This window comes from Trifolium pratense, linkage group LG3, assembly GCF_020283565.1.
Source record: "Trifolium pratense cultivar HEN17-A07 linkage group LG3, ARS_RC_1.1, whole genome shotgun sequence".
NCBI classification, from domain to species: Eukaryota; Viridiplantae; Streptophyta; class Magnoliopsida; order Fabales; family Fabaceae; genus Trifolium; species Trifolium pratense.
In genome coordinates, this window is record NC_060061.1 from 26,305,323 (window position 1) to 26,324,631 (window position 19,309).

At 35.4% G+C, this 19,309-nt stretch overlaps 1 protein-coding gene across 1 annotated transcript; it reads left to right on the top strand.

Moving 5' to 3' along the window:
• The first annotated feature begins 11,306 nt into the window (after positions 1–11,306).
• LOC123913884 (arginine--tRNA ligase, cytoplasmic-like) lies at positions 11,307–19,014 on the top strand. Its single transcript, XM_045964783.1, has 17 exons — positions 11,307–11,484; positions 11,616–11,764; positions 12,351–12,426; positions 12,568–12,669; positions 13,713–13,931; positions 14,258–14,338; positions 14,876–14,959; positions 15,057–15,161; positions 15,730–15,908; positions 16,409–16,493; positions 16,592–16,781; positions 16,910–16,979; positions 17,560–17,629; positions 17,907–17,996; positions 18,292–18,360; positions 18,480–18,581; positions 18,677–19,014. The coding sequence occupies exons 1-17, from the start codon at positions 11,476–11,478 to the stop codon at positions 18,785–18,787; spliced, it is 1,791 nt and encodes a 596-aa protein (XP_045820739.1). The 5' UTR covers positions 11,307–11,475; the 3' UTR covers positions 18,788–19,014.
• Positions 19,015–19,309: the final 295 nt, after the last annotated feature.

Sequence of the window (19,309 nt, forward strand, 5' to 3'; positions counted from 1 at the left end):
TAAACTCACATGAGAGTGACGAGGATGATCCCCGCTGCCCTTTATCTCACGACATACTTCAAGCACCCGTTCCAAAGGGATGTGAGCGACCACCTCCTCTCCCAGCTTATGATGGACTTACTGACCCAGACGAACACATTCCATCAATCAATGCTACCCTGAACTTCTTAAGGGTCAGCGGAGCAATTAGATGCAGAATATTCCCAACTACTCTGAGAAATGGAGCTATGGCTTGGTACCACAGCCTAGCTCCTCGCTCCATAACCTCATGGATGGACCTGTCCGACCAATTCCGCAGGCACTTCACTGCTTCCCGCAAGCAACCAAAAACCGAGGCAGTCCTGGATGCCATCTTCCAAGCTGATAATGAATCTCTCCGCAGTTTCATAGAGAGGTTCAACAAAGAAGCCGTCCAGGTAGAAACAACTGATGATATGAAGAAATACCTGCTCCAAAGGGGCCTTAGGCCAAACTCTGACTTTGCAAAAGCCGTTGGAATCGAAAAACCGCGCACCTTTAGCGACCTCCTCCTCAAATCTCAACCCTACATCCAATATGAAGAGCAACAAGCTGCAGATGCTGCCCGTTATGGGCGAGCAGGAAACAGTCAACCTGCTCCTCGTTCAAATGCTGAACAGTCCAGCCGAGGAGGAGGAAGACGAAGAGGCGAAAGGCCTAGGGAACCCCGTGGACCTCCTAGCACGTTCAGCAACTATACTCCCCTTAGCAAAACCCAGGAAGAAATTTGGAAAGAGTGCAACTCAGCTGAGTTCACTAAAGCAGGAATTAAATTTCCAAGACAACAACCCCACACTCCACAACTGGAGAAACCCCCTTCCGAATGGTATATGGAACGGAGGCAGTTATCCCCGTAGAGATTGGGGAACCATCTCGTCGGACTGAGCAGCCTCTTGACGAGGAGCAAAATGATGAAGCACTTCGAGAGGAGCTTGACCTCGTCGAAGAAATTCGAACAGGAGCTTCTTTAAAGGAGGCCACCCTGAAGCAGAAAATAGCTGCCCGTCATGACACCAAAGTCATCAAAAGAGAATTCGAGGTGGGCAGCCTCGTCCTAAGACGCAATTCAGACTCCCAGGATGGCAAACTTGCACCCAATTGGGAAGGACCATACCGCGTCATTGACAAAACAGAAAATGGTGCATACTATCTCGAGGACCTTCGAGGAAAGAAACTTCCTCGACCTTGGAATGCCCAGAAATTGAAACAATATTACAGCTAAGTTATTGCCACACTAAAAGGCTGCTCGCACTTCAGAACACAACGAATCGAGCACCTTAAACAACGGAGGGCACCATGGCACACGTGCTCATCTAAAACCATAGCAGGGGAACTAATTCACCATAAGGGAAATGGAACTCCTGCTAGACGAGGATAACTCTCGAAACGAGCCCATCGTCCCCGTGCCACGACCTAGCACCCAGCTCGCGATGGGAGGTTCAGGTTGCGAAGAAGGGTACACTAGCGTGCTTGTATTCGCGTAACTTAGAAACAACTCTAAGTGCTTATACAGTTCCCTAAACTGTTTAAGTCAAAACAGAGGAGACTACCCTCAATAAAACATGCTCAGTATCAAGCAGGGGAAATCTCCCCGGCAAAATAACAACGAGCGCAGCATTCATACATGCAAAAATATGATGAGTATACAAAACAGGCATAAAAATAAACAGGCAAAACTTAGCACACCAACTTGCTCGAATGAGCATACCAGCATACCCAGACGAGCACCTCAATAACGGGGAGGTAAGATCCCCGGCACGAAGTTTAAACAACAAAATTCGTTAAGTTAAAAATGGGGACAAGCTCCCCGGCTCAGATTTCTCCAACGAAATTTTGTAAAAATTTTCTAAGTTAAAAAGACGGGGAGGCTCCCCGAATGAAATTTTAAACAACGAAATTTCTCCAAAATTTTCTAAGACGGGGAGGCTCCCCGGTTGAAATTCTAAACAACGAAATTTTGTAAAATTTTCTAAGTTAAAAAAGGAGGAAACATACACGCGAGCAGAAAATGTAAACATACATGCGAGCAGATATAGACGAGCAGTTATAAACAAGCATAGATAAATAAAACGGGCACTTCCCCGGAATTGTCATAAAAATCGTACGGGGACAAAAGCCCACTTGTTCCAATATTACAAACCATGGCTCAAAGGCCCCAAAATTCAAAAAGACAAAATAAATTACAATAGAAGGCCGGGGACATCTACTCCTCGCACCTATCCTCCTGCTCGTGCCCGTCGCCTTGCTCGTCTTCTTGAACCTCCTCGAACACCCCCTCAGCATCTTCCTCCTCTTCATCAGAGTCGGCCAGGCCAGCCGGGATAACAATCTGGCCATCCTTAACCTGCCCGTTCACATGCATTCCCCGGGTCACCAGCTCCACGTCAGGATTAAGACACTTAATTTGCTGCACGGCATTCTCAAAGGCGTACTCAGTGCCCTCTACAAAATCATGGGACAGTTGAGCAATCACCTTGACCAAGTCTGCTCGGGTGGTCAACCCCTCAGCAGCCTTGTGCTCATTCTCACCCGGAGCCATGGCAGCATTAAGCCTTTCAATCTCAACCCGAGCAGCTTCCAACTCCTCTCCCCTTTTACGGTGCTCATCCAGCTGGTCACCCCAGTGTTGTTGCTTCTCCTTGAGGTCATCCACAACAATTTTGAGCTGGTTGATCCGACCTTTGGCCCGCTCGTGCCTGGCCTGGGCGGTGTTCAGCTGCTCGACTAAGGATTCTCGCTCGTCACCAAGGACAAGGGAGCTCGAAACCATCCGCACCATAGCAGCCATATCACGAGCATGCTGCTGCTTACGGACCTCAGGCTCTTGGTTGAGAATAGCAGCCCTTTCAGATTCAAAGACCTCCGGAGGATACTTCTCAAAAAATTTGTCCACGGTAAAGCACCGAGGAACTGGAAACTTGCTGCATGCACCCATGCCCGCCTCCTCAACCGGGGAATCTTCTTCTCTTATCCTCTTTGCTGGAGGAGGCCGGGGAGCTGAGGAGGGGGTGCCCGCCGAGGTCCCAATGACCTGCACGGAGGGGGTCCCCGGTCTCACTTCCTGGGAAGCTCTGGCAACAACCTTCTTTTTTCCTCGGCCAGACCTGCTCGCCTTCTCATCCTGCTTGGCCTTCAGCATGCGCTCGGCAATAGTTTCCATTTCGTCTGCAAACAAATGACGAGCAAGTTAGTAAAAGACGAGGAATACACACAACAATAACATAAATTTTTCTAAGTTAAAAAGAAAGGAAGCAATACCCAAGCACAGTTTGACCTCCCCGGCATTTCTGCACTTGAGGAGGGTCCTAGTATTAATAAGACGAGGAGAGGCCTTAGGCACCCCGTGTTCATCTCTTATGGTAACTCCCTTACGAGTCGTCCAGACCCCGGGAGTAAAACCGGCCACAAAGGTCTTCAGACTTTCGAAGGCAGCCATGTCCTCGGGAGACAAGTCTGCATCCCCGGTTGTATATTCCTTAGGCTCCTTCAGGAAATGGGTGTACGACCAGCTTAACGGGAACTTAGGGGCTGCCCGAACTATAACTTGCCCGCTGGCATCCTTACGGGCAACACCTTGCTCGTCCCTATCTTCCTCCAGCTCCATTAAACTCTCCCGGGCAGATGAAGACTCTGGCCGGACAACATAATACCTCTCTTTGAAATCCTTAACGGAATCCACAAACATTTTGAATAATTTAACATCCTCGTGATGCTTTAATGAAACCCAATTCTGACGAGGTGCTCGCCCAACCTCCCTCGTCGGTTTACGCTGAATCTTGAAGATTCTAAAGAAAAGGGGAAGAGTGGGAAGAACGCCTTTATACGTACAGAGGTGCTCGAACCCCATAATAAAAGACCACGAGTTTGGATGCAGCTGCGACGGAGCCACCTGCAAGGCTTTAAGCACGCTGGCCGCAAAGGGGCTGAACGGCAGCCTGAGCCCCATCTCCTTAAATACAAATTCGTACATAGCGAAATCATGCCCGTCAAAAGACGAGCACACCCGTTCACCCTCCCCGGGTATACGGGTCGACCAATTTTGAAGCCCGTCTGCTCTCTGCTGCTCGACGGTCATATATAATCTTGGATCCTGGGAAGTAAGCGACGAGGCTATTCCCTGGGGTTCTGGAGCAACCCAATCCAGCGCAGGATCGGTTATGCAGTCGACCAATGTATACTTCTCCGCACCCTGCGTTTCCACAACCTCCTCGGTTTCTGACATTTTACAACCTGAAATGCAGCAAAAACAAAGTGAATTCGATGATCAAATTCACCCTTTCACCGCAATTCAAGTGAAAGGGCGCAGGATAGGACGAGGACGCTGTCCCCGACCAAAGCCCTTTTCAAATGGCAATTAAAATCAAACCGAGGAGGGTAGCCCAGGTGAAAGACGGGGAGATAAGCTTCCCAGTTTGAATTTCAAACAACGAATTTCATGAAAAAATTCCTAAGTTAAAAAGGGAGAACATGCTCCCCAGCAATACAAACTATCTAAAGTTTCAAACGGGGAGATAGGCTCCCCGTCACCTAAACAAACTATCTAAAAGTTTCAAACGGGGAGATAGGCTCCCCGGCTCTTAAATAAACTATCTAAAGTTTGAAACGGGGAGATAGGCTCCCCGTCACTAGTTATCTAACCTAGAGTCTCAAAGGGGAGGAAATCTCCCCGGTACCAAGTTCATATGGTGCCCGGCATATTCATCCTAATGTTCATAAATTCATACATTCTTCATAAAAAAAAAAAACGCCCAAAACTGGGCAGAAATGACAAAAGATAGATCTAAGCAAGAAAATTTGGAAGAATTACCTTGAATATGAAGAAAATCTGAAGAACGATTTGACTAGTAAATTAGAACTTCAGAGAGAATCACAATTGTAGAGAGAGAGTGAAAAGTAAAAATGAAATTCACTCTCCTCTATTATATAGATCAAGCCAGGGGAGTGAAGAGACGCTTTGATCCAATGGTCCTTACACTCCCTCGTAAAAATCAAAGCAGTAAATGCACCCTTTCACATTCCCAACGAATAAAGCTCTTCGAATTTCACTCGAGCAAGCCCTCAAGCAAAAGGGCTATATTTACAAAAAACCTCCTCGTTGCTAACTTCTTAGGTGCAGCAACGAGCAACAATTGATATTATCTCCTCGTCATAGTCGCGAGCAGGTATACTTCTCGTTGTTATCTCTTCGCCATGGCAACGAGCAATTATTCCATCTTGTGCAGTATTTCCTCGCAGGAGATACGAGCAGCTATTCCATCTTGTACAGTATCTCCTCGCAGGAGATACGAGCAACACATTTGAGCAAAACATTGCAAGTACTTGCTACGAGCAAAGCTTTGACGAGCACCTTCCTCATCCACATTTGTTCAAGAGAGGTTGCAAGGAGATTTCCTTCTGCAATTGGGCACACATCTAAAAGTCATCACTCCTATGCCTAGGAGCAACGACTTGGGGGGCTCCTGTTCTGGACTAGACTAATGCTAGTCCACCTAGACCCTCACAAAGTCCACATGGCTTGCCCAACCACCTCCATGTCAGCATGGCACAACCTCTCCACCAAGATAGGGTAAAATTACTACTCTACCCACTATCTAAGGGTAATATCTTGGCAGTCCCTCTTAATGGGCCTTGGCTTGTCCAGCCCACTAAGAGGACCTTTGGCCCAGAGCTGGGGGCTATAAATACTCTCCCTCTTGGGAGAGCAAGGTAGAACACTATTCATTATCACAATTACTCTCTCTCTCTAACTTCTCTCTAGTATCTCTGTTGCTCTCTATTCCTTGTCTGACTTTGGCATCGGAGCACCTGCAGGTACGACCCCCCCCTCCGTGGACCATCTGCTCGGATTGCTGCCTTCCACCTGCTCAACGGACTTCCAGCTGGCCTTCTACCTGTTCTGATCAACAGTTAAGATCAGGTTTCATTTCATTCCATTAGTTTTTTGCAAATCCAAACAATGGAATTTGATTATTTACCTCTTCATTCCATTTCATTCCACCACATACCACCAATCCAAACATAGCATATCCTTAGGCTATGTTTGGATTGGTGGTAAATGATGGAATGGAGTGGTAAATATCCATGTTCTATTGTTTGAATTTGTAAAAAATCAATGGAGTGGAGTGAAATATGATGGAACTCGTTCCATCCTATACCATTCAATCTTCTCATTTTTCATTCCTCCCAATTTGGGGCATAAGCAATGGAATCAAACATTATAATTAAAATATTACTCTTTTATCCTTATCTTTATTTAATCAGTACCACTACTCGATCATCCTCTAATCAAATATACGTTCTTCTTCCTTATTTTTATTTATTGTTCTTGCTTCTTTTTCTATGTTTATCCAAAAGGGGTCACTGAGAAACAAAGCACAAGATTATGTAAATATAATCATTGATTTGTTTATTTTAATTTGTGTTTTTTCAGTTTTTATTCACGCTTGGCCGATTTAACGAGTGATAGACACAATCACGCAGATGCTCTCTTTATTTTGCTTTGACATGTTTTTTTGCTTTTTTATTCTTGCTTTGTGTGCTTTTTAGTATTAAAAAAATATCATGTTAAATTGTTGAAGGATACAAAATTTTAGTGGTTTACATAAGGGTAAAAATGGAATAATTTTTTTTAATTTATTCCGCCCCGTCCAATTTCCAAACAATGAAACAAAAATATTATTCCGTCGTATTAGAAATACCCAAACAATGGAATGGAATTTGTGTTCCATTCCGCTCCATTCTATTCAACTTCATCATCGTGTTTCATTCCGTTCCATTTCATTATGTTTCATCAATCCAAACAGTGTGTTTTAATAACCTTATCCATAAAATATAACTTATATTGTCATAAATTCTGCTACTCTTTCATGGAAGAAGCACTCACACACATTTTTATTTCATGCCTTAGACAACAAGTCATCAAAATTGGGTTGAGAGTGCAAAATTCCACTTGTCCCTTGTCCATGCAGTTTTAGGCCTACAAAAGATAAAACAAACAAAATGAAGTAAAATAACTTTAGTAAGTTGACAAATTAATAATTAAGATTTATTAAGTGAAAACTACTACCAAAATCATGCATATTTCAAGAGTAGAGAACTAAGATCAATGACTTAATCAAGGCATGCATAAGAGTGGAGTTTAGGCAATAGTCAAACTTGGTAAAAGCCTTAAGTAGGTTCCAATTTAGAGTCTAAGATTTTTCTTTCACATCCTACCTACTACAACATTTTCAAAAAGTTTAAGCTCATTCACCTTTCTTTTTATGTTCAAGTCTTCCAAAAACTCTCTTTTTAGACCTAGTTATCTTACACATCTTCTTATGACACCAAGAGCACACTTTATATAGATTTGGTCATTTTTCTAGCATATGAGTTAGACTACATTACATGAGCAAATTTCATACATTACATTCACAAGGTTCAAAGTTTTTTCTCTTTTAATGTATTTATTTATTTGTCTTTTATTCATTCATTTTAAGGTACAATTTGTCAATTATATCGTTATTTTCTCAATAACTTCACTTTACATTTTTCATAAAATTTAATAGAGTGAAAATAGTATAAAATTTATTTGGAAAGAGATAATAAATTATAAAATAAAATGTAGATTAGCATTTTTATTTTGTTTTCAACGCCGTTTAATCTGGTTCGGTGTCAGTTATGGCATTAAGTGGTTTCAGTCTCCTCCCGATCGAAATTACCGAGGATCGAGCTGCGGTCCTCCCTACCAAGTTCGCGTCAATCATCACTGAACCAACTAACGATTGGTTGAATTTATAATATTAGTATTAATAAAATATTAACGATGGGTTATTAGTTAGCATTTTACTTTGGAACATGTTAAGAAATAAGCCGAAGTTTATTTAAAAGTACTATTTTTAGTTGTAAAAAGTTGAATGCATGAATTTTAAACTGTTAGTATTTCTTTATTGAGTTTCATTTCTCCTTTTACTTTTTACTATGGGTAAACCCGTGCGTTTTTATTAATTGTTATTAAAATATATAATTAAAATATTTTTATAAATAAAAAATAATAATTGTGATAACTATAATCACATATAGTTAAATAATATATATTATTTTAAAATATGATTATATTTAATATTAGTATATGAGTAAAAAAAAAGTTGTTTAGAAATATTAGATTTTTTATTAATTTATATCGTAGTTTGTTTATATTTTAATGTAATAGATCTCTTATAATATTTCATAAGTTTGAAAGGATGTATCATTTTTTTTATTTTATTAGTGTAATCATATAAGATTTTTGTTTTCTTTATATGAGTTGCAATTTTATAGTCAAATGTCACTTTGTTTTTTTATTTTTGATGTATCCCTTATTTTATTATTTTCAATAAGAGTTGGAGGTATACCTAATTATACTTGTAGACAATATTGCTCATGAGAAATGTTAAAATAAGTTTTGATTATAGAATATGATTCATATACGGTGGCTTTGACTATTTGTTTCACGTGATCTCGTTTTTTGAAAATTATGTATCAAATAGCGTATTTGCTTACTACGTTCTATGCAATTTAAGGTTCCAAATAACTTATCTACTTACTCATCTCTCATTCTCTTGGAGTTTATTCTCACTTATTCACTTGGTGAAATTTTATTCCAACTTTATTAGTCCCAATTTTTTAGTCTATTGTTTGGTTCACTTTTTTTTTTTGCTTGGTCCTTTTGTTTTTGGTTTGTTTTTCTTTTTCTTGGTGAGGTTTGTGTCTCTTCAAAATTATTGTTAGTTTTTGTCCCTCTTATTTAATATTTTCTTGAACATTTATTTTATTTTTCTTATTATATTATATAAACTTAAATATTTGTTGTTGTCAATATATAAGTTTGGACGAAGATTTTATATATTTCAATTTAGGTTTAGTTATTTGGTTAAGGTAGAGAAAGTCTTATAAATGAATTTAAGATTTAACATGTGTCATCTTCTTATTTTCTTAAAAAAATGTTATCTTATTCTTATAAATATTCCACTATTTTATTTTCAGCCATAACGTAAACATTATTTTAGAATATGTACTTAATTTATCCAAAAAGTTATATTATTATGTAAATTAAATTAATAATTTTTGAATTATTGGTGAATTTTAGTTGTGTGTAAATATGTTTAAATATATGTGTGATTATATTTTCTAAATATATGTAAATATATTTTAACATCTACGGTTTTAATAATTTCTAAAATTTATTTTGACAAATGAGCATCAACAATTTTTATTTAATAATTTTTGTCTTTTTTAATTTAATTTAGAAAATTTTTAGTACAATTCTAAGTGGAGGAAAAAGTATTTAGCACAATTTCTAAACTAACATGTTTTTAGCACAATTCTTTTCATTGATTCATTTTATGGTTGTAAGAATAAGATGACATGCGTAGATTAAAATAGGACCGACTATTAAAATTCATATATATATTCATATTGAACCATCCAGATTTAGGCAAGTGTTATACGATAAATGCATGAAGATTATATATTTGGACAACCTTTAAGTCAAGTTGAATCAATATACTTCTTGCATGTATTACAATTATAAGAACCGTATGACTTGAGTGTCAACTACAAAAAAAAAACTTATTTTAATTTCTACTTTGTTTTTGTTTCTATATTTCTCTTGATCGAGATCAAGTAGATCACCCACACATTGTAGACAATATAGTATTTAAAAATGACACACATATTTATATTTCTAAATTATTTGGATTGTCCTATTTTAATTGAATGCCTCCAACATCAATATACCCTTGATCTATATAAATTTTAAGGCACTTCAAAATTAATAAATAGAAGTCTCTTTTATCCTCTTCAACTTATTCACGTGAAAAAAATTAATTAGATTCCCATTAACAATTTTTTATACAAATCTTTTAACTTATATAAAATAATAAATGAAAAAGAAAAATAAGAAACAAATAAGCTAAAACATTAGACTAATAAAATAATAAATGAAAAAGAAAAGTTGTCTAATTACAAACATTATATCAATTAAAAAAATGATGATTTACAAACTGCCATTAGAGTTAAATACACATCCTTACATGAGGTACCATTTCATAGGCTTTATAAGAAGCAAGGATGCAACGTAAGCAAAAATAGAAGTATGTTTTATCCCGTTCTCCTCCTTCACATGAAAAAAATAGTCATATTCATATTAATCGATTCAACTCAAAGTTTAATTAATCATCGAACAAAATACCGGTTGATATTTTAAAAAATATCCAACCTAAAAAAGAAATATAAAAAATGATTAGAGATGTTATAAGAGTAATAGAAAAATTCCAATTTACAAACATATTAATAGGCAACTATCACATATATGTATATCAATTTCTTAATCAATCACATGTAGCCATACCTGATATTCTAAGAGGTTAGACACTATCACCTACCAAGGACAAAAACCAATATACTTATGATGTAACTATATATATATGCACACAAGCTTTTAAATCAATTCAAGACACTATAATGTGTAACTTTAACATATGGAAGGTGAAGATGCATAACTTTTTCTCATGGAGATGTTAGACAAAGAAACCATAGAGTTTTTGCCATGAGATATATAAATTAAAATTTTGTTAAAACATAGAAGATAGACTTTCTGATATGGTGGTGGTGATAATTAGTTTTTGGGTTAACTTTATATAGAACTTGTGTTTGATAATTAGCTAAATTTACATATTCAATATTAGTGTCTCCAAGAATTCTTTGTTTTCAATTGCATTAATATGGAATTGTAACATACAATATATATTTTAATATATTATTATTGTTTATTATTTATTATTAGAGTAACTCTATTATATGAAATATGAAAAGGTTTTAATAGAGATGATAAACTTTTCTTATAGAGTGCCACATCATCACAATGCTTGTTTGTGAGCAACTTAACCTTCCTTTTACCGGTAAAAGATTATATTATTTTAGGCAAAATTACACTACAGGTCCTTTATCTTATTTTTTTGTAACACTTTGGTCCTTTATCTTTTTTTTGTAACAGTTTGGTCCTTTATCTTTTATTTGTAACACTTTAGTCCTTTATTTTTTTTATTTGTAACATTTTAGTCCTTTTTTTTGTAACAGTTTGGTCATTTATCTTGTTTTATTTGTAACACTTTGGTCCTTTATTTTTTATAAATAAATAAGATACGGATCAAAGTGTTACGAAAAAAAAAAGATAAAGGACCAAATTGTTACAAAAAAAAGATAAAGGACCAAAGTGTTAAAAAAAATAAGATAAAGTACTTGTAGTGTAATTTTGCCATTATATTATTATTATTGGTGACTTTGTGTTTTGCATTTCTCTTTTGATAATTGTGGCGAGACACGGCCAGTGAGTGAGAAGCCGCCGTAAAACAGCTGGTAATTAGGGTTGCAGGTTGCGTGTGCCGCCGTTTATTCTTTCTTCACAGTTTCACTGAACGTTGCTTCTCGTTATCCACCATGTTCATCGTAAGTTCTATTGTTTATTATTATTATTATTATTATTATTATTATTATTATTATTATTATTATTATTATCATTATTTTAGGGTAATCAATTTGTGATGTTTGTTTGTTTGTTTATGTGTTTTTGTATACAGGAACTAGATTGTCCTGCCAGTGTCAGAAAACAACTGGCAAACCTATTTGCTCAAGCTCTCAAAGCAACTGTGCCTACTGAACCTGATGTAGTCCCTTTGATTGATGCATGCATTGCAAAAAATGGTGCCAAACATGCTGATTATCAATGGTATCTTGTTTCGATATATGTTAAATTCATTAATGAATTAATGGATTTATACCACGTTTGGAACTTTTGATTGACTTATTTGAATTTATATACATTACTGACATAAGCACGTGTTAGAATATTTGAGAGAGCTTGTGAAAACAACTTATGATCGACTTATTTGAGTTTATATACATTACTCACATAAGCACTTGTCAGACTATATGACAGAGGTTATGGAAACAACTTATAACTTCGATAAGCTCTCTAAATAGCATATGAAAACATGTTGTAAGTTCAGATAGGTGGAATGGATTTAGGGTATGTTTGGATTGAATTATTTGAATTTATCAATTAACATAAGCACTATAAGATAGTTTATGAAAACAACTTATGGCTTGTATGAGAATATTTTGATTTCGTATTATATTCTGCAATAAAATTAACTTATACATAAGTGTTTAATTAAGTTGTTCATCCAAACAACCACTTAGTGTTTTAGTTGCACTGTATATTGGCAGAAGAAGGTTTTTTTTGAACAAGTTGGCAGAAGAAGGTTATTTGTAACTCAAATCTAATAATTTTTCTTTTTGAATTATGGGTGCAGTAATAATGCAATGAGTCTTTTTGCTAAGATTAAAGGGAAGCAAGAGGAGTTCAAAAGTCCACGTTCACTTGCAGAGGTAAAATCAGAGATAATTGCCTTAGTTTTTCCCCTACTTTGTTTGATTTTTTTTTATCCTTTTTATTAATTACTGATTTTGGAATTACATTTTTTTTTTGTTATTTTTGTCTAATTTAAATGTATGTTTTTGTTTGTGTAGGGCATTATGAAAAATCTTCCTCCATCAGAAATGATAGAATCGTGCTCTGTTGCTGGTCCTGGATTTGTGAATATTGTCTTATCAAAGAAGTGGATAGCACAGGTGATTGATTGCATTTATATCTGTAGTTTTTTAAATTAGAAATAGTATGTATTGTGGGTACGTGTGTCTCCAAAATTATAGGCTAGTGTCTGAATTGTATTGTGCTCCTAGTATGTATTGTGGGTATGCGTGTCTCCAAAATGGTGCATCCGAAGCCTCTTAAAGACACTTTTAGAAACCATGCTATACCACTGCACAACAAACATCTGAGGCTGCAGCAAATCCCCAAAAATAATTCGACTTGGGATCTCGCGTCACGCCACTAATACGCTCGGGCAACCGAAACCGAATCGCTTCAGACCCAAGCCAAACAAGCGGTGACCTTATGAGATGCAACCAAGACGAAAACTCGACAGGGCAGCTGCGCAAAAAGCTCCTCTTCTAAGATCACACTACTTGCATTTAAAGGAACAAACAGCAGAAAACACAATATATCAGGAACACGCAAGTGAAAAAGCACATTTCTTATTTCTCTTCAATTTAGTTCATAAATTAATAAGTAGTATATAAAATATGGGAAATAGGTTGATTAAACAATACTTTTCTCTTCAATTTAATTCATAAATCAATAAGTAGTATATAAAATATGTGAAATAGGTCGATGTAATCCTTAAAGTATATATGAAAATCTATCAATTTAGTCGATAACATCTTAAAAACATTAACAATGACTATATTGAATTTTCTATATATTTCAAAACTACTTATTATATTTATATATAGTTGAAAAAAATTATATTTATATATAAGTTACAGACTAAATTGATATTTTATTATAATTTGTCAATTTTTTTTAAAATATTTTATTAATGAACCTTTTGAGGTATATGGATGGTGAAAATGAAGCAGTCCAAGGGTTATAATTTCTAAGCTGACTTTAATCACTCTGATTATAAGTTTGATGAATTTGATGACTTTAATCACTCTGATTATAGTTTGATGAATTTGAATGAATCTTATTAGTCTTTAAGAGGCTAGTATGTATTGTGGGTATGCATGTGTTTTATGGATTATGCACTTAACAGAAAAAATTCCTCCTGCAGAGCGTACAAAAGTTGCTTACTGATGGTATTGATTCCTGGGCACCCCGCCTTCCAATCAAGAGGGTTATGGTTGACTTTTCCTCACCCAATATAGCAAAAGAAATGCATGTTGGTCATCTGAGGTCAACCATTATTGGGGACACGTTGGCACGGATGCTTGAATTTTGCCAGCCTGAATGTCTGATCCGCCGAAATCATATCGGTGACTGGGGCACTCAGGTAGATTTAATCTCTAAAGTAAACTATGATATTTTGTTCCCTGTGTTCGGGCTATGGTTTTCTTCTAGTTGTGTCTGGGACCAATATCTTATGTAAGTAGTTTTTTTAATCGCTTTCATGATGAAGAACATGAATTGGATTCCTTCAAATTAAATGAAGTCGTGGAGCCTTAAAAAATAATATAGATATTGAACTAGTTTCATTTGTGACCAAATTAGCAATGTTTACTCATGACATATTTGCTTGAGTTATAGAATATTCTTTTTTGAATAATCTTATTTTGGTATTGGATCATATGGCTTAAAATCCATGCATTGATTTTGCAGTTTGGAATGCTGATTGCATACCTCTTTGAGAAATATCCGAACCCAGACGTTGTTAATGAATCTGATATTGGAGATCTACAGGTAAGATAGCATTTGGAAATGAACTTCATACTAGTTTTAGTTTACTAGTTGCATGCTTAGTGTCATTGAATTAAATGTAAATAAAAACTATGCATTTACATTTCTACATAGCTAGCAGTTAATTTGTTACAAATACCCTGAAACCTAAATAGACAATATAAGCTGCTACTTTCTCATGAAACTGCCAACAGCCTTTAAAAGATAAGTATTTGATTTTCTTGGCGAATAAGCTGTATACTGTGTTTGCGAATAAACTTTTTAACCTAACAGTTTTTTCTGTAAATCAGATCAACACTTCCATTTCCACTTTTTGTTGTTTTTTTAATTGGAAAATGTCAATGTGAGAATTCAGAAATAAATGTTCAGGCCTATGCTTGACTACAGATACTAGTTATTAGTACAAATGAATAATCACCCTTGAAGTGACAATGTTTATTTGGTCTTTATGGATAAGATATTTATGTTTTCATTTTTATTTAGCTTTGATGCAAAATTATTTTAGTTATTCTGAAATTATTGGAGTTGGTGTATTTTTAGGCATTCTATAAGGCCTCAAAATTGAAGTTTGATAGTGATCCTGATTTTAAGTTAAATGCACAGCAGTCTGTGGTCAAGCTCCAGGTAAATTTTTCTTCATTTTTTTCCCTTTCTGCACCCTATTTGCGAGGTCACGGGGAATTGGTTATTCATTTTTTGTATGCCTGAATTTTAATTTCAGGGAGGGGATCCAAAGTATCTCAAGGCATGGAAGCAAATTTGCGATATTAGTAGGACTGAATTTAACAAGGTCTATCAACGCCTTGGAATTCGTTTGGAGGAAATGGTAATGGTTCTAATTTCTTTTGTATCTCCCAAGAGGAATTTCTTATCTTTTTATTTTCTCTTACTTTCATGTTAAGCCTTGTAGAATTCTGTGTGTGCCTTATATATGTAATATGTTTGATTTTGTAGAAATTCTGTCTGTTGGTGTGGCTTTGATTATGTATTTTAGCCAGATATACCACATTCTATGTAGTAAGTTTTGTGTCTTCTTCCTTGTTCCGTGATGGCCATATGTTTGGCTAGTGGCTTTTATTAGCATTAGGGAACTATGCGATATCTAGTTCATTCATAAGCTTGTTGGTTTTTTCTGTTTGAATTCTATTCTTAGTTTAACTAGACTAATGTAATTATTATGACTCCTTTCTTTTCCTGTATATAGCTATTGTTGCAAAAATAGATTTGTGCACAGTGAGTGTAGCTGTAGCAATTAAATCGGATAATGCATACATTGTAGCAAGAAATTGATTAAATATCTTGAATTTATTTTAGCAGTCATTTCAGATTTTTATTTTATTGATTAACAATGGTGTGTTTTACTTTGTACTGATGGGTGATGTTTTTGGCCACAGCCAGAGAGCTTCTTTAATCCATTAATCCCTCCAACTTTGGAGAAACTGGAGAAATTAGGGCTGATTGAAGACAGTGATGGTGCTCGTGTGATATTTGTTGAGGGTGTAGACATACCACTCATTGCCGTGAAAAGAGATGGTGGCTACAACTACTTTTCAACCGATTTAGCATCACTTTGGTTAGTTTTTAGTTTTTTGGATATCTTCTCGACTCATGAATATTCAAATTCTATTATTATTTAGTTCAAATTAGTTTATCTTGAATGTCACACACCTTGTGGTATCAACTTTTGTGGTTTCGATATTGAAGTACTAATGAGAAGAGTACAAGTGTAGGTTAGGTCAAGGCCAAAGGGTATTCCAATAGTTAGACTTGGATGTATAATACAAAGAAAAAATGTATCATTAATTATTATCATCAAGCATTTAGTTTTGAATTGTTTGCTATCAGACTGATTTTGTGATAGGATATTGTAATTTGTGTAAGTGGCCTTTGGTAGGAAAGAGTTTTTATGAATTATGACTGTTTGATTGTTTCTATATATATATACACTGTTTTTGTTTAAAATTTGGTATACATGTTTCTATTTGTCTGTATTTTTGCCTGAGTATGGAACAGGAAATAGATCTACTGTGGAAAATAAACAATTTTAGTTACCTTAGTCACTTGAACTTGTAGGTATCGTCTGAATGTTGAAAAGCTGGATTGGAACATATATGTTACAGACGTTGGGCAGTGGCAACATTTTGACATGCTTTTTAAGGTATGTTCCATTTAACTGATATATTGTTAGTGCTACTGATAATAATATTCTAATGAATTTTCTAGCCTGACTGACATGCCTTTTGATTTATCTTTCAGGCCTTCAGGCGTGCAGGGTGGCTTCCAAAAGACGAAAATGAATATCCAAAATGCACTCATATAGGTTTCGGTCTTGTTCTTAGCGAAGAAGATGGAAAGCGATTTAGGAGTCGAGCAGCCGAGACTGTTAGATTGGTTGATTTACTTGATGAAGCTAAAAGGCGGTGTAAAGTTGCCCTTCTTGAACGTGGTAAATACCAGTTATCTATTGCAGTTTTGATTTCTTCCTTCAAAGAAACGGAGTTTCTGTTTGTTTTAGGTCTGTGAAACTGATATTATGCATTAGACTGTTAACCTTTTAAGTCCTATGTCATGTAGATAATGCTAAAGATTGGTCAGAGGAAGAGATTGAGAAAACATCAGAGGCAATTGGATATGGGGCTGTTAAGTAAGTTCTTTATCTCAATAATGTTTACCCATATTTGAAGTATAATAAACCAACTTTCCAGCAATAATATGTAGTTAGCTTAATTGTATGTATGTATACTATGTTGTGTTAAATTTGGAACCGGATGTATTGTCTTGCAATTTCCTGTTTACTTAATTTCAAAAGTTTGTGTTTTGCATTATATTCTGAATCTGGTTTATATATACCTAACTTAACTGATGTTTAGAGTATTTGTTCTAACTTCTATATAGTATCTTGAAATTTGCATGTATGAAAAAAGTATCTTGAAATTTGTAATAGAGCTTATATCTAGGGATACGTTTTTTCTTTCAAAAAAGGCTTGTATTTAGGGACATGGGTAGTAAAAGCTGCAGCACAGGTTGCTTTGTTTTTGCTTTTTTCCCCTCATGCTAAATGTTCATCATTCATCGGGATTTTTTTTATTTATCAAATGACTCTACATATGGTTTTGGTGTGACTTTAAAGTATTCCTGTTTTCTGCTTATGACTTAGTTCTTGGAATGCTGAATGAGCTGCAAACTTGTTGCCTATTATTTTCATGGTTTTGATGTATTTGCAGATATGCTGACTTGAAGATCAACCGAACAACAAATTACACTTTCAGCTTTGATCAGATGCTTAATGACAAGGTGCATATACTGTTTTCATATGATCATCAAGTTACAACAGAAAAGCTTGTAGATTTTGTAACAACTATTGATTCCCCATTGCCCCCAGACCTGTCTTGCCCCCCTCATAGAAAATATTTATGAAGTCTGAAGCTATAAATTTTGCTCCAATTTACAATTGCTGTGAGAACTGCTAAAAAACATCTTTTAAGAAATGTTGAGTTCATTCTTCATCACGCATGAAACAACTAATGTAAAATTATAAATGTCTCATGTTTCTAAGCTTTTTGTCCAACAGGGAAATACCGCAGTTTATTTGCTTTATGCACATGCTAGGATGTGTTCCATTATCAGAAAATCTGGTAAAGACGTAGAAGAACTAAAAAAGGTAATTTTTCTAATTTCCATGATAGATTTGTTGATAAAAGTGTTTTAACCACTTTTTGTAACATATGCTTAATTTAACAATGTTAAACATATATGTATTGTGCTTAGGTTTTATACTAGAGTAGATCATGGTTGATTTGGTATGAGTCAATTAAGCACTAATCTATTATGATTGTCACATGACTCGATACTACATTTTTGTTTACTTATACATGCATAGCATAGTAATATGCCGGCTAAAAATCAACTGATGCAAATTTTATATGCTTCATATTTTGTTTATTAACTCGTGACAGACTGGGACTGTGGTGTTGGATCATGAAGACGAGCGTACCTTGGGTCTTCATTTACTGCAATTTACGGAGGTAAAGTGAAACATTTTTTCTTGAGATTTATACCTAGCATGCTATACTTTGTTAATCTGTGTCCATAAGAAAAGTCAGAGTCATTAGGCAACTTACATGATTTTTTTTATATCTTATAGGTTTTTGTGGAGTCATGCTCGAATTTGTTACCAAACGTATTGTGTGAATACCTATACAATTTGTCGGAAATCTTCACAAAGAAATTCTATTCTAGTTGTCAGGTATCCAAAGCTATATATATTTCTTCCATGTATGAATTTAAATGCCCTTCCTTATCCTATTTGCTGTAATATTAATTTGAATGCCTCTTTGTCAGGTTGTTGGGTCGCCCGAGGAAACTAGTAGACTCTTGTTATGTGAAGCAACACTTGTTGTGATGAGACATTGCTTCTATCTCCTTGGAATTGAACCAGTTTACAAGTTATGAGCTATCTGGATGAGGAATTCAAGAGCAGTTTTTTGGAATAGACTTCAATTTTAGTGCACAGGAGTGTAGGAAAGGAAACTTATAATATTAAACTTATTGGTCATGAATCACTTACCTCTTCTGTTTTGTTTATTATATTTCAAGGTGATAACTTGAAAATAGTTAAGAGTATTGATATTAATTTATAACTGACAACAAGGTCCCTTCAAATTTTCAGTTGGTGTGAAGACAATTGTTTTTCAACTGATTGTAGACCTTTCAAAGAATGTACTAACTTTTTAAGATCCTTTTTTTTTTTGTTTACAAATAGAGGACATGCGTTGTCTTTATAAATTAAATTTACTCAAACATTAAAAAAAAAAATTGATAGTTTTTCAAAAACCGTTATAAAACAGATCCAAGTGACCAGATAATGAAATCCAAATTTACACAAACAAAATAAAATATTTGATAGTTGTTTTCCAAAAACCGTTATAATACAGATCCGCGAGCCAGCCCCTTTAATATGATGAGGAGAAGGTC

Bases quoted from the DNA above. Each gene is read 5' to 3' on its own strand.
- LOC123913884 (XM_045964783.1), top strand. The intron at 16,494-16,591 runs GTATGTTCCATT...TTTATCTTTCAG, and splicing joins ATTTTGACATGCTTTTTAAG to GCCTTCAGGCGTGCAGGGTG. The intron at 17,997-18,291 runs GTAATTTTTCTA...AACTCGTGACAG, and splicing joins ACGTAGAAGAACTAAAAAAG to ACTGGGACTGTGGTGTTGGA.